The sequence below is a fragment of the Bufo bufo genome, chromosome 7 (genome assembly GCF_905171765.1).
Source record: "Bufo bufo chromosome 7, aBufBuf1.1, whole genome shotgun sequence".
NCBI classification, from domain to species: domain Eukaryota; kingdom Metazoa; phylum Chordata; class Amphibia; order Anura; family Bufonidae; genus Bufo; species Bufo bufo.
In genome coordinates, this window is record NC_053395.1 from 220,450,336 (window position 1) to 220,467,592 (window position 17,257).

General features: G+C 38.5%; 1 protein-coding gene across 1 annotated transcript in view; it reads left to right on the plus strand.

Annotated features, from left to right (window-relative positions):
• The first annotated feature begins 701 nt into the window (after positions 1-701).
• The window catches only part of ASIC4 (acid sensing ion channel subunit family member 4), a 272,209-nt gene continuing 255,653 nt past the window's right edge, over positions 702-17,257 (plus strand). Inside the window, exon 1 of the mRNA XM_040440590.1 lies at positions 702-1,795. Coding sequence (XP_040296524.1) covers positions 1,220-1,795 — 576 coding nt within the window. The 5' untranslated portion in view covers positions 702-1,219. The remainder of the gene's footprint in view (positions 1,796-17,257) is intronic.

Genomic DNA, 17,257 nt, shown 5'->3' on the forward strand with positions numbered 1-17,257 from the left:
TGTGAACTCTCCCTAACCTGGCCAAAAAAAAGGGATCTGAACATTCTTGGCATGATCTGGAAAAACAAGTGGCAAAAATCCTCAGCCGCATGAAATGAAAACGATCGGAGGCGGTTTCAGCAAAGATTTGGCCGGGGGCGATTCCATCCTGAAACCTGCGCCCCCAAAAAAAACTGTGTTTGAACTTGTAAATGTAAAAAATGTGAAAATCTGCAATAAATCTGTGAGCAAATCTTTTGCAGAATTATTTAGTAAGATTTGTTCAAATCTCATCCTGTTTCTTGCTACTTTGTATCCACTTGCAAACCTGGATGAAAAATCTGCAACAATTCCTAAACGTGTGACCTTATTACCTTTCATATTATTTCTGGTATTGTTACTATTAATATCATTATTCCAGCTGTGATTATTTGCATTCTTGCTATGACAATCCCTGTTACACTGAGGACGTCAATATCAGGATGCACCCGGCCAGTAGCTGAGAGCAGACAGACCAGTCACATTTTGGCTCGTCCCTTGCAGCCGCCAGTGGGAGCCGAGAATCACCAATACTGTTATTCAAACAAGTGTGGCAATCAGACTGGAGCACATAGTCAGCTGCCGCCTCTCTCCGCCTGCCTGGAACTCACTGCCCAGTGCTGCTTAAGGCATTTCATTCAGATTTATATTGCTCTATCACACACATATTCATCCCCCCCCCTCCTCCTCCTCCTCCTCTCTTGTGATATGGGGATCCCATTCCATCCCTCAGACAGGGGATTGTCTTAGCACTTGTTTAAATGCTCGCTGCCTATGCTGGGAGAGAAAGCAGGAAAGAAGACAAGATTTTTATCCCTCTCGCAGCTGTGCTCGCCGAGATAAGCAAAGTCACTGGGAGAGAAACCTAAAAGCGGAGAAGGACCGTGCAGAATTGAACAGCTCTCGGGAGCGCACAAGCCTCCTGCTCCTTCTTGCCCTGCTTTCCTCTAATCAGTCTTTTCTTATTGCTTGGATTCTCCAGATTCCCGTTTTTTTTTTTTAAATCTTCAAGGAACCGGAGAAAAGAAAAAGAACTGAAGGATTATTTTTTCATTTTTTTCGTCCCCCCCGTTACCTCTTTCTATCCTACAAAAGTGGATCTGGAGTGATCGGAGGGGAACGGGGCGAAGGGGTTGCTCCCGGTTTAAAAGAAACCCCCCCTCCCCCTCCAAAGCCCTGTTTCTCAAAAACTTGATTGCCAATGCCCATCGAGATAGTCTGTAAGATCAAGTTTGCAGACGAGGATGAGAGCCAGAAGGAAAAAGAGGAAGGAGAAAGGGAAAGCTTGATCGGAGATGAGGTTCCAACCGCTACCCGGGACCTGGCCGGCTTTGCCAGCACCAGTACTCTTCATGGACTGCGGCACATCTTCCGCACGGGTAGACTGGGCATCAAGCAGAGCCTGTGGGCACTGGCGTTCTGTGCATCCTTGCTATTTTTCCTCTACCAGGCAGCAAAGTGTGCCTTGTATTACCTCGAACACCCCCATGTCACCACCTTGGACGAGGAAGTGATGGGTGAGATGATCTTTCCAGCCGTCACCATCTGTAACATCAACCGATTCCGGCACTCAGCTCTCTCCGATGCCGACATTTACCACTTGGCCAATCTGACCGGACTCCCTCCGAAAGACCGGGATGGCCACAGAGAATCGGATTTAGTTTACCCTGCCGCTAACATGCTGGAAATAGTCAACCGGACTGGGCATCAGTTGACTGAGATGTTAAAAAGCTGCAACTTCAGTGGGAATAACTGCACTGCACAAAACTTCTCGGTGGTGAGTCCTCGATTTATGCCAATCTCCGGGCACAGCTCGGCCATGCTTCTTATATTGTTTTAGCCTGAGGTTTAGTATTACTTTAACCCAACGCTCACCAAGTAATCCCACAAGGAGGTAGGAGGGAAGCCACCGGTTACTAGCAAGTCAGCCGATTCCTCTACTGGTGGTGGCAACGTCTTAGGAGCTAGTTCATACTCTACGAACCTACTTGAGTTTAAAGTTAAAAGCCTCATCTAATAAGTAACAGGTGAAACCATAGATCACCAAAAATAAGTGCAGCTATCCAAATTTCTATGTCCACGGTCAGAAGAAGACTTCTTTCAAAAATTGTCTCCCCCCCATTATCATGTGCCAAACTGTCTTGATTTTTCTTTCTGACAACAGAAAAATACATTCTCTTGACCCAAGGCAGACTAACCGATTGAGCCCCACTATTTAACCCTTAACACATCCTATACCTGCGATATCTCCTGAGCACCTTTGCTGCAAGGCTGGTGGTGAAAGCCAGACGGGAGGCGTGAAATCAGGTCATATACAGATGTAGCAGAGTCGGGTTTGGCATCTTAACTCATTGCTGCTGCATTATGATAAGGCTATAGGTTTAACCATCGTCCTCTGTAAAACCGCAGATCATACTGACAAACAGAGCCGGCTCTGCTACATCTCTATCTATTGCCTGCGATATTTTTGGATACGTTGTTTACAGAACATCCTATTACTGTAGATACAACGTGTTCTGCTAATTCCGTTGGGCTCGACTTCCCAGCACTTAGGCTGCACATGTATCATGGACGGTCAGACTGAAGGATGACGACCGTTCCCTTCACTCTTGGTGGCATGTGAGGGGTTAATTTGTCTTAGCCATCATTAAATTAACATAGGAGAAATGCAGAAGGCTTGTGTCCAGGGGGAGACGTTCAAAATGTCATGGGCTCGATTTTGATTGAGATGAATGAGGGGGCCGAGTGCTTTGTGGAGAGGATACAAAAGTCTGCAACATTGTGTCAGTTTTTAGACCAGAACACAATTAAATTTCACACTATTTACGCCCGTGGTCCGCAATCACTGCTGCAAAATGTATCTGTGGCTGCTGCAAAGAGATGCGTCGCTTTGCTGCTTTATAGATTAGTATCTAGAGGGGGTTCTGGGACGCCCCACTGAGGAATAAGGGTCATTTGGTCCCAAATAGAATTTATTTTTAATTTTTCGGTTACAGCCAAACTCCCCGGCTACATGGATTCCTCAGGTCATTAGCTCGACCACTTTATTGCACTCGATCCAACAGACAATATTGACACAAGGGAATGAGAAAAGCAATGACTCAAGATTTGATAAATGCTCCATGTTTCATCCCCGGACTTGCTAAACTGCACTGTAATCCAATTTTTTCGAAATATATCAGATATAAAGAGGCACATCAGAGCTCGGTGGTATTATAAGACTCTTTTAAGGCTGCAGTCCACAAGGTAACGTTACAGGATTTTATTGGTGAATATTTGGTATGTTGCATAGAAAACCATCCACTGGGGGGTGATGTAGAGTAAAGGAAATTAAGTGCTCCTTGCTTCCTCTAGTGGCAGCCTGGAGTAGTGCAAGTGTTGTGGGGCGTATGTATAAAAAATGGTGCAAAGAAAAGTACATAAATAATCTTAGATTGATGTTTCAGGTTGATTAGAATAAAAAAAATATATATTTTCTTTATGTTTCTATTGCTTTTTTATAGGTTTTTTTCCGCATCCGAGCCACATTTTTTGTGGCTCGGGTGCGGACCCATTCACTTCAATGGGGCCGCATCCATTGCTTCGTTCTGTGGCCCTGCAAAAATGATAAGTCATGTCCTATTCTTGTCCATTTTGCGGACAAGAATAGGCATTTCTATAATGGGCCGTCTGTTCTGTTCCGCAAATTGCGGAAGGCACACGGGCGGCATCCGTGTTTTGCGGATCCGAAAACACGGCACAGTCGTGTGAACAAACCCTTATCCTGTTAGGAATTTAAAAGGGTTTTCTTATAATTACTTGTTATTTTTAATATTTAGTAATGTCATATTCACTGTATAGATAAAAAATAAAGTTTTTTTTTCTATTTATATGCTATTAAAACTGATTAAGTGATGAGTTATGACATTTTGCACCACCTGGTGTTCAGTCACTTACATAGTATGGCTCCACCTGGTGGTCATTAACTTACATAATATGGCTCCACCTGGTGATCAGTTACTTACATAGTATGACTCCACCTGGTGATCAGTTACTTACAGAGTATGGCTCCACCTGGTGGTCATTAACTTACATAATATGGCTCCACCTGGTGATCAGTTACTTGCATAGTATGGCTCCACCTGGTGATCAGTTACTTACATAGTATGGCTCCACCTGGTGATCAGTTACTTACATAGTATGGCTCCACCTGGTGATCAGTTACTCACATAGTATGGCTCCACCTGGTGATCAGTTACTTACATAGTATGGCTCCATCTGGTGTTCATTTACTTTACTTACATAGTATGGCTCCACCTGGTGATCAGTTACTTACATAGTATGGCTCCACCTGGTGATCAGTTATTTACATAGTATGGCTCCACCTGTGATCAGTTACTTACATAATATGGCTCCATCTGGTGTTCATTTACTTACATAGTATGGCTCCACCTGGTGATCAGTTACTTCTATAGTATGGCTCCATCTGGTGTTCATTTACTTACATAGTAAGGTACAACCTGGTGTTCATTTACTTACATAGTATGGCTCCACCTGGTGTTCATTTACTTACATAGCATGGCTCCACCTGGTGATCAGCTACTTACATAGCATGACTCCACCTGGTGATTAGTTACTTTACTTACATAGTATGGTTCCACCTGGTGATCAGTTACTTACATAGCATGGCTCCACCTGGTGATTAGTTACTTACATAGTATGGCTCCACCTGGTGATCAGTTACTTACATAGTATGGCTCCACCTGGTGATCAGTTACTTACATAGTATGGCTCCACCTGGTGATCAGTTACTTCTATAGTATGGCTCCATCTGGTGTTACTTACTTACATAGTAAGGTACAACCTGGTGTTCATTTACTTACATAGTATGGCTCCACCTGGTGTTCATTTACTTACATAGCATGGCTCCACCTGGTGATCAGTTACTTACATAGCATGGCTCCACCTGGTGATCAGTTACTACATAGTATGGCTCCACCTGGTGTTCATTTACTTACATAGTATGGTACGACCTGGTGGTCATTTACTAACCTAGTATGATGCCCCCTGGTGTTCATTTACTTACATAGTATGGCTCCACCTAGTGTTTAATTATATAGTATGGCGCCACCTGGTGTTCATTTATTTACACAGCATGGCGTAACCTGGTGTTCACAGTGTTTGAGCAGACTGCTGGTGGACACACATTGTCAGTCCCTCTCCCCACAGCCAGGTCTCTGCATAGTGATCCTCTATTCACTGCAAGGCAGCTAACTTTCTGACCTCCCCTTTTTGTCAGGAAACAATCAGAGCCTCTGCTGCAATATGGCAGAATATCTTAAAAGATTCTACAGGGGAGGAGGAAGGGGTTATATTGTCAGCTGCCAGAGGGGAAAGCAGACTGATTCTGTCCGGGGCCCTCCTTCAAAGGGGCACATGGAATAAAACAATATATGTAAAAGTGTTTTTATACTAGAAACACAGCACATTATAACAGCTAATAATAGCATTTCTGGATTTTGGCCTCCTGCACACGACCGTAGGTGTCCCGTTGCCGTATTGCGGACCGCATTTGCGGATCTGCAATACACGGGCACCGTTCCGTGTGCATTCCGCATCACGGATGCGGACCTATTCACTTTAATGGGTCCGCAAATCCAGAGATGCGGAATGGTGCGGAACGGATGCACGGAACGGAACCCTACGGAAGCACTACAGAGTTTCGTCCCGTACTTCCGTTCCGCAAAAAGATAGAACATGTCCTATCTTTTTGCGGAATGGCCGGATCGCGGACCCATTAAAGTGAATGGGTCCGCGATCTGCTGCGGCTGCCCCACGGACGGTGTTCGTGCATTGCAGCCCTCATTTTTCGGGCCACAGCACAGCCATGGGGCGCACACGTTTGTGTAAAAAGAGGCCTTATAGTATGAAAATAATTAATGAGATAACCCCATAATGGCAAAGAGGATACAATGTCTAGCTGGTTGACTCAATTCAGACTTTACATTTTAGAATCATCTTAAGACATTTTTTTTAAAGAGGACTCCTCACTTTTCTTGAGGATGGAGGTATACATTTTTTTTATAATTCAGTTTTTATTTTTTGTATTTATTTTTAGATCTTTTTATTTTATTTAAGAAATATGGGGGTCATTTCTTAAAGAGAAAGTGCCGCAATCTGCGACTTTTCCCCACTCATACCAGGTCTAAAAAAGTGGGCGTGGGGGGGGGGAGGTGAGGGGCCGGCAAGTTATGTAGCGGCTGGCGCTTTGGATAATCCCTTTAATAAAAATGGTGCACATTTTAGTTGTCTCCAAACTGAAACCTACCAGCTATGAGGAAAATATGTAACAGACGGGCTGCTGAACTGTTTTTGTAAATGGGTATCTGTCCCTATGTCTGTCCTTACTGGGAGTGCACTAGAGAAGAAGCCTGGCTCTCAAACTACTGTGTTTGATGTATTCAACATGGCGGTGCAGACAGCGCTGTACGGTATGGATGGTGGAGAACCTGAGATTGTGGAAGTCATGTATTAAAGGCGTTACTTTGCATTTCCCTGCAGCTGCTCATTGAGGTGGACATAATCTAAGTATCGATGTCCATTATTGAAGATGTTTTACTTGGATTTATGGGTTTTCTACAGATCAATACATTACGTTTAGTTTGCACAGTTATGCACAATGTACCATTTCATCTCCATAGTTGAAAAAAAGCCTTTTTAAAAGGTCCAGGGGGAACATTGTTCCTAGAAAGCAATATACGCAGAGCATTCCCTGCACAAACTTACAGCAATCGTTCAAGAACAATTGGTTGGAAATTGAAAAATCATTCATTTTAACAAAAAACTATTTTTTTTTATTTTGTGTATAATCTCAATTAACTATTAGAATTTGTATTCTCTATCCCCTGAAAGGAGCTTCCACTTGTTATGCTTGTTGGCTCCTGCTGAGTAACGTGCTGTATATGAGCAGATAAAATAGTTGGGGGAGAAAAGAAATAATCTATTTGAACATATTTTTAAACAAAAATGTAATTGTCCCTTCTGGCAAATTTGGTAGAAAACTTTACCAAATTAGTAACATAGAAACATAGAATGTGTCGGCAGATAAGAACCATTTGGCCCATCTAGTCTGCCCAATATACTGAGTACTATGGATAGCCCCTGGCCCTATCTTATATGAAGGATGGCCTTATGCCTATCCCATGCATGCTTAAACCCCTTCACTGTATTTGCAGCTACCACTTCTGCAGGAAGGCTATTCCATGCATCCACTACTCTCTCAGTAAAGTAATACTTCCTGATATTACTTTTACACCTTTGCCCCTCTAATTTAAAACTATGTCCTCTTGTAGCAGTTTTTCTTCTTGTAAATCTTCTCTCCTCTTTTACCGAGTTGATTCCCTTTAAGTATTTAGCAGTTTCTATCATATCCCCTCTGTCTCTTCTTTCTTCCAAGCTATACATGTTAAGGTCCTTTAAACTTTCCTGGTAAGTTTTATCCTGCAATCCATGTACCAGTTTAGTAGCTCTTCTCTGAACTCTCTCTAGAGTATCTATATCCTTCTGGAGATATGGTCTCCAGTACTGCGCACAATACTCCAGATGAGGTCTCACTAGTGCTCTGTCTACTGGTAATGCCTCTCCCTATACACCCAAGCATTCTGCTAGCATCTCCTGCTGCTCTATGACATTGTCTGCTTACCTTTAAGTCTTCTGAAATAATGACCCCCTAAACCCCTTTCCTCAGATACTGAGGTTAGGACTGTATCACTGATTGTATATTCTGCTCTTGGGTTTTTACGCCCCAGGTGCATTATCTTGCACTTATCAACATTAAATTTTAGTTGCCAGATTTTTGCCCATTCCTCTAGTTTTCCTAAATCCTTTTCCATTTGGTGTATCCCTCCAGGAACATCAACCAGTACTAACTACTATAATAGTTCATATTAGAGTACAGTATTATATCCTCTACAGTGATGGTCAGTTCGGAGTGTTCGCCAGCGAAAACATGCGGGCTGCCATCTTTAGTAAGGTAGACTCACCCGTCCGGCGATGCACAGGTAAGTCCTTGCCTGTGCCGGGAGTTGGTCTGAAATCAAATGCAGTCACTGGAAGCAGGCAGTTCCAAGAACAGCCGCCGGGGGCCTTCATTGGGCTGTTCTCAGAACTGTCTGCTCCCGGTGACTGCATTTGATTTCAGACCGGCTCCCGGCACAGGCACAGGTAAGGGCTTACCTGTGCATCACCGGACGGGTGAGTCTACCTTACTTAATATGGCAGCCCGCATGTTTTTGCTGGGAACACTGCGAACTGACCATCACTGATCCTTTACAATACTGCCCTCTATATATAAGAATAAAACTACTACAATACTCTTTACTGTATATAAAACTATCACTACTATAATACTGCCTCCTATGTACAAGAATATAAGTACTATAATACTGCTCCTATGTGCAAGAATATTACTATAATACTGCCTCCTATGTATAAAAATATAACTACTATAATACTCCTATGTACAGGAATATAACTACTATAATACTGCTCCTATGTACAAGAATATAACTACTATAATACTGCTCCTATGTACAAGAATATAACTACTATAATACTGCTCCTATGTACAAGAATATAACTACTATAATACTGCCTCCTATGTACAAGACTATAACTACTATAATACTGCTCCTATGTACAAGAATATAACTACTATAATACTGCTCCTATGTACAAGAATATAACTGCTATAATACTGCCTCCTATGTACAAGAATATAACTACTATAATACTGCTCCTATGTACAAGAATATAACTACTATAATACTGCTCCTATGTACAAGAATATAACTACTATAATACTGCTCCTATGTACAAGAATATAACTACTATAATACTGCTCCTATGTGCAAGAATATAACTACTATAATACTGCCTCCTATGTACAAGACTATAACTACTATAATACTGCTCCTATGTACAAGAATATAACTACTATAATACTGCTCCTGTGTACAAGAATATAACTGCTATAATACTGCCTCCTATGTACAAGAATATAACTACTATAATACTGCTCCTATGTACAAGAATATAACTACTATAATACTGCTCCTATGTACAAGAATATAACTACTATAATACTGCTCCTATGTACAAGAATATAACTACTATAATACTGCTCCTATGTACAAGAATATAACTACTATAATACTGCTCCTATGCACAGGAATATAACTACTATAATACTGCTCCAATGTACAAGTATATAACTACTATAATACTGCTCCTATGTACAAGAATATAACTACTGTAATACTGCCTCCTATGTACAAGACTATAACTACTATAATACTGCTCCTATGTACAAGAATATAACTACTATAATACTGCTCCTATGTACAAGAATAGAACTACTATAATACTGCCTCCTATGTACAAGAATATAACTACTATAATACTGCCTCCTATGTACAAGAATATAACTACTATAATACTGCTCCTATGTACAAGAATATAACTACTATAATACTGCCTCCTATGTACAAGAATATAACTACTATAATACTGCCTCCTATGTACAAGAATATAACTACTATAATACTGCCTCCTATGTACAAGAATATAACTACTATAATACTGCCTCCTATGTACAAGAATATAACTACTATAATACTGCCTCCTATGTACAAGAATATAACTACTATAATACTGCTCCTATGTACAAGAATATAACTACTATAATACTGCCTCCTATGTACAAGAATATAACTACTATAATACTGCCTCCTATGTACAAGAATATAACTACTATAATACTGCTCCTATGTACAAGAATATAACTACTATAATACTGCCTCCTATGTACAAGAATATAACTACTATAATACTGCCTCCTATGTACAAGAATATAACTACTATAATACTGCTACTATGTACAAGAATATAACTACTATAATACTGTCTCCTATGTACAAGAATATAACTACTATAATACTGCTCCTATGTACAAGAATATAACTACTATAATACTGCTCTTATGTACAAGAATATAACTACTATAATACTGCTCCTATGTACAAGAATATAACTACTATAATACTGCTCCTATGTACAGGAATATAACTACTATAATACTGCTCCTATGTACAATATAACTACTATAATACTGCTCCTATGTACAGGAATATAACTACTATAATACTGCTCATATGTACAAGAATATAACTACTATAATACTGCCTCCTATGTACAAGAATATAACTACTATAATACTGCCTCCTATGTACAAGAATATAACTACTATAATACTGCTCCTATGTACAGAATATAACTACTATAATACTGCCTCCTATGTACAAGAATATAACTACTATAATACTGCCTCCTATGTACAAGAATATAACTACTATAGTACTGCTCCTATGTACAAGAATATAACTACTATAATACTGCCTCCTATGTACAAGACTATAACTACTATAATACTGCCTCCTATGTACAAGAATATAAATACTATAATACTGCATCCTATGTACAAGAATATAACTACTATAATACTGCCTCCTATGTACAAGACTATAACTACTATAATACTGCCTCCTATGTACAAGAATATAACTACTAGAATACTGCTCCTATGTACAAGAATATTACTACTATAATACTGCCTCCTATGTACAAGAATATAACTGCTATAATACTGTCTCCTATGTACAAGAATATAACTACTATAATACTGCCTCCTATGTACAAGAATATAACTACTAGAATACTGCCCCTATGTGCAAGAATATAACTACTATAATACTGCTCCTATGTACAAGAATATATCTACTATAATACTGCCTCCTATGTACAAGAATATAACTACTATTATACTGCTCCTATGTACAATATAACTACTATAATACTGCTCCTATGTACAGGAATATAACTACTATAATACTGCTCATATGTACAAGAATATAACTACTATAATACTGCCTCCTATGTACAAGAATATAACTACTATAATACTGCTCCTATGTACAAGAATATAACTACTATAATACTGCCTCCTATGTACAAGAATATAACTACTATAATACTGCCTCCTATGTACAAGAATATAACTACTATAATACTGCTCCTATGTACAAGAATATAACTACTATAATACTGCCTCCTATGTACAAGACTATAACTACTATAATACTGCCTCCTATGTACAAGAATATAAATACTATAATACTGCCTCCTATGTACAAGAATATAACTACTATAATACTGCCTCCTATGTACAAGACTATAACTACTATAATACTGCCTCCTATGTACAAGAATATAACTACTAGAATACTGCTCCTATGTACAAGAATATTACTACTATAATACTGCCTCCTATGTACAAGAATATAACTACTATAATACTGCTCCTATGTACAAGAATATATCTACTATAATACTGCCTCCTATGTACAAGAATATAACTACTAGAATACTGCTCCTATGTACAAGAATATAACTACTAATCGCGGCTTGTTAGACGCCCCCTCACTAAGTACGCCAGCAGACTTAGCCCCCTTTGCAGTAAGACCTACATTAGCAAACACTTCCCCAGCGTGGAGTTCCCTTAGAGAGTTCACCACCAAAGTGTATTTGGATGCTGCTCTAGGCAGTTTACCAGCTGATCATCCCTTTCACCTAGCCATGCAGTCCTGTAATTTCCTGGGCTTAGCTGACTTTAAGGCAGTCAGTAAGATTCTAATAGATAAACAGATCCATAAACAGGACCAGCCATGGTTCGAAAAAATTCTGTCCTCCAGCTCGCCACATAGTAGATTGATTTCCCTATTTTACTTAGGCCAAAACGTACCACGAGCTAATGACGCTCCTCTGTTTCTGAAAACCTGGGAGTCAGAATTAGATAGGTCCTTCACTGAGACGGAGGTTCTCCGGTTATATGCACACTCGCACGGCTTCTCCAGGTGCGTCAAGATACAAGAGCACTCTTTTAAGGTACTCACCCAATGGTATATGACACCGAAACAGTTGTTCCTCAGGAGTCTTAGTTCCAGTGACCAGTGCTGGAGATGTAAAGATGGTGTGGGTACACTTTCACATATCTTTTGGTCCTGTCCTCTGATACAACCTTTTTGGGAGATGGTATCTAAAGCCATTAACTCAATTACACACAAGATGACACCTTTGTCTCCTGAGTTAGTTCTTCTATGGTTACCCACCAAAGCTCTTTCCCCTTCTAAGAATAGCTTAGCCACACAACTGATCCAAGCGGCAAGGTTGATAATTCCTCAGAGGTGGCTGAGTGCAGAACCCCCCCACCTTTTCCCAATGGATGAATAAGGTTGATCATATACAGCGCCTTGAGGAACTAGCCAGTTGGGAGAATAGATCACATGAGAAACATGCTAAAATGTGGAACCCTTGGCTACGCTATCGCTTGTCACATATAACAGCTACCCAATAAAGGTCATTTGACCCGTCCAACTTGTACTATTTCACTTTACCTCCAACACCAGATTATCTTATACTTCTTCAAAATGTGCTTAGAGATATACGTTACGGTTTTGTATGTTTCTGTGAGGCCGTTGCCTTGCTGTTCACCAATTGTATAAAATGTCCCTGTAATCCAAGTGACCGATACAAGTACACATTTATGTATGTTCAAGGCGTGTCCTCACAATGATCCACAAGTGCCTAATATATGGAGGTTATACTATATTATCTTTGCTCCATGTCATGTCTCTTGTCCGTTTAATTGCATTAGTCATACTGCTTAGACATGTTTGGGGGATGTGCCTATCCACCCTGGCGCTGCAATGGTCCATTCTTTTTGTCTTGACACTATGATGAAAGGTCACTTGTGTATAATTACCTGCTTCTTTTCAATAAAAAGAAAATTGTCAAAGAATATAACTACTATAATACTGCTCCTATGTACAAGAATATAACTACTATAATACTACCTCCTATGTACAAGAATATAACTACTATAATACTGCTCCTATGTACAAGAATATAACTACTATAATACTGCTCCTATGTACAAGAATATAACTACTATAATACTGCCTCCTATGTACAAGAATATAACTACTATAATACTGCTCCTATGTACAAGAATATAACTACTATAATACTGCTCCTATGTACAAGAATATAACTACTATAATACTGCTCCTATGTACAAGAATATAACTACTATAATACTGCTCCTATGTACAAGAATATAACTACTATAATACTGCCTCCTATCTACAAGAATATAACTACTATAATAATGCTCCTATGTACAAGAATATAACTACTATAATACTGCCTCCTGTGTACAAGAATATAACTACTATAATACTGCTCTTATGTACAAGAATATAACTACTATAATACTGCCTCCTATCTACAAGAATATAACTACTATAATACTGCTCCTATGTACAAGACTATAACTACTATAATACTGCTCCTATGTACAAGAATATAACTACTATAATACTGCTCCTATGTACAAGAATATAACTACTATAATACTGCTCCTATGTACAAGAATATAACTACTATAATACTGCCTCCTATGTACAAGAATATAACTACTATAATACTGCTCCTATGTACAAGAACATAACTACTATAATACTGCTCCTATGTACAAGAATATAACTACTATAATACTGCCTCCTATGTACAAGAATATAACTACTATAATACTGCTCCTACGTACAAGACTATAACTACTATAATACTGCTCCTATGTACAAGAATATAACTACTATAATATTGCTCCTATGTACAAGAATATAACTACTATAATACTGCCTCCTGTGTACAAGAATATAACTACTATAATACTGCTCTTATGTACAAGAATATAACTACTATAATACTGCCTCCTATCTACAAGAATATAACTACTATAATACTGCTCCTATGTACAAGACTATAACTACTATAATACTGCTCCTATGTACAAGAATATAACTACTATAATACTGCTCCTATGTACAAGAATATAACTACTATAATACTGCCCCTATGTACAAGAATATAACTACTATAATACTGCCTCCTATGTACAAGAATATAACTACTATAATACTGCCCCTATGTACAAGAATATAACTACTATAATACTGCCTCCTATGTACAAGAATATAACTACTATAATACTGCCTCCTATGTACAAGAATATAACTACTATAATACTGCTCCTATGTACAAGAATGTAACTACTATAATACTGCCGCCTATGTACAAGAATATAACTACTATCATACTGCTCCTATGTACAAGAATATAACTACTATAATACTGCTCCTATGTACAAGAATATAACTACTATAATACTGCTCCTATGTACAAGAATATAACTACTATAATACTGCTCCTATGTACAAGAATATAACTACTATAATACTGCCCCCTATGTACAAGATTATAACTACTATAATACTGCCTCCTATGTACAAGAATATAACTACTATAATACTGCTCCTATGTACAAGAATATAACTACTATAATACTGCTCCTATGTACAAGAATATACCTACTATAATACTGCTCCTATGTACAGGAATATACCTACTATAATACTGCCTCCTATGTACAAGAATATAACTACTATAATACTGCCTCCTATGTACAAGAATATAACTACTATAATACTGCCTCCTATGTACAAGAATATAACTACTATAATACTGCCCCTATGTACAAGAATATAACTACTATAATACTGCCTCCTATGTACAAGAATATAACTACTATAATACTGCCTCCTATGTACAAGAATATAACTACTATAATACTGCTCCTATGTACAAGAATGTAACTACTATAATACTGCCGCCTATGTACAAGAATATAACTACTATCATACTGCTCCTATGTACAAGAATATAACTACTATAATACTGCTCCTATGTACAAGAATATAACTACTATAATACTGCTCCTATGTACAAGAATATAACTACTATAATACTGCTCCTATGTACAAGAATATAACTACTATAATACTGCCCCCTATGTACAAGATTATAACTACTATAATACTGCCTCCTATGTACAAGAATATAACTACTATAATACTGCTCCTATGTACAAGAATATAACTACTATAATACTGCTCCTATGTACAAGAATATACCTACTATAATACTGCTCCTATGTACAGGAATATACCTACTATAATACTGCCTCCTATGTACAAGAATATAACTAGTATTATTCTGCCGACTATATATAAAACTAATTTACTGCATAATTTTATATATTGTTTTAGATATTTTGTATTCTTGCTTTATAGAAATATTTATTTGATACTTTGTATCTGTTCAGTGACATTTGTTGAATTTTTGTCTTTATAAGAAAATAATTAATCAGTATAAAAAATTTGTAAATTGAAGAAAAGCTTCATGTTGGGATTGTGCAGTAGAGTGTCAGTCTGGGCCCTGCACTGGTAGAGGCAGGGTGCCATGCTGCCTTATGCTTGTTTTACTCATGGTTCCTTCCTTCCATGGATCGGAGTAATGGTCTAGATTATAGCGGCAGATGGGGAGCTGATACAGTCGGCTTTAGAGCCAAGGAAATTATTTGCATTTGGTTCTATACATAGGAGTCTATGTAACTTTCAGAATTCAGTAAGATTGCAGCACAGGTCGTTCTTCACTGGGACAGATATTGTTGCAGCAGGAATATCATGCATACTACTATAAGCCATTACACAGTGTCTGCCTGTTAGTATACTCATAGTCTACATGGTTACACTACGTCGTCTATCAACTGATGGTTTCTATTGTGTCCCCATTGACTTCAAGAAAATGTGTGCATAATCCCTATCCTATATCACTCTATTATCCCTGTACTGTGACATCACTGTGTTTATTATCCCTGTACTGTGACATCACTGTGTTTATTATCCCTGTAGGGTGACATCACTGTGTTTATTATCCCTGTAGTGTGACATCACTGTGTTTATTATCCCTGTACTGTGACATCACTGTGTTTATTATCCCTGTACTGTGACATCACTGTGTTTATTATCCCTGTAGTGTGACATCACTGTGTTTATTATCTCTGTACTGTGACATCACTGTGTTTATTATCTCTGTACTGTGACATCACTGTGTTTATTATCCCTGTAGTGTGACATCACTGTGTTTATTATCCCTGTACTGTGACATCACTGTGTTTAGTATCCCTGTACTGTGACATCACTGTGTTTATTATCCCTGTACTGTGACATCACTGTGTTTATTATCCCTGTACTGTGACATCACTGTGTTTATTATCCCTGTACTGTGACATCACTGTGTTTATTATCCCTGTACTGTGACATCACTGTGTTTATTATCTCTGTACTGTGACATCACTGTGTTTATTATCCCTGTACTGTGACATCACTGTGTTTATTATCCCTGTACTGTGACATCACTGTGTTTATTATCTCTGTACTGTGACATCACTGTGTTTATTATCTCTGTACTGTGACATCACTGTGTGCATTATCCCTGTACTGTGACATCCCTGTGTTTATTATCTCTGTACTGTGACATCACTGTGTTTATTATCTCTGTACTGTGACATCACTGTGTTTATTATCTCTGTACTCTGACATCACTGTGTGTATTATCTCTGTACTGTGACATAACTGTGTTTATTATGTCTGTACTGTGACATCACTGTGTGTATTATCTCTGTACTGTGACATCACTGTGTTTATTATCTCTGTACTGTGACATCACTGTGTTTATTATCTCTGTACTGTAACATCACTGTGTTTATTATGTCTGTACTGTGACATCACTGTGTTTATTATCTCTGTACTGTGACATCACTGTGTGCATTAGACCTATGCTGTCACATCAGTGTTTATCATCCCTTTACTGTGACATCATTCTTGATCTTGAGTGCACTACTTCTGTGTGAGACATCACCTGTACTTTAGACCTATACAGTGACATCACTATGTGCATTACTTCTGTACTGTGACATTATTTTACCCATTACCCTATAGTATCACCTCACTGTGTGTATTATCCATGTATTGTGACATCACTGTGTGCATTATCCCTATACTGTGATGTCACTATGTGCATTACTCATTTACCGTGACATCAAGGAGTGCATTACCCCTATATTCTGACACGTGTACATTATACCTATACTGTGACATCACAGTGTGCATTTTACCAGTACTCTGACCTCACTATGTCCATTAACCATGACATCACTGTGTGAATTATCCCTTTTCTGTGATAT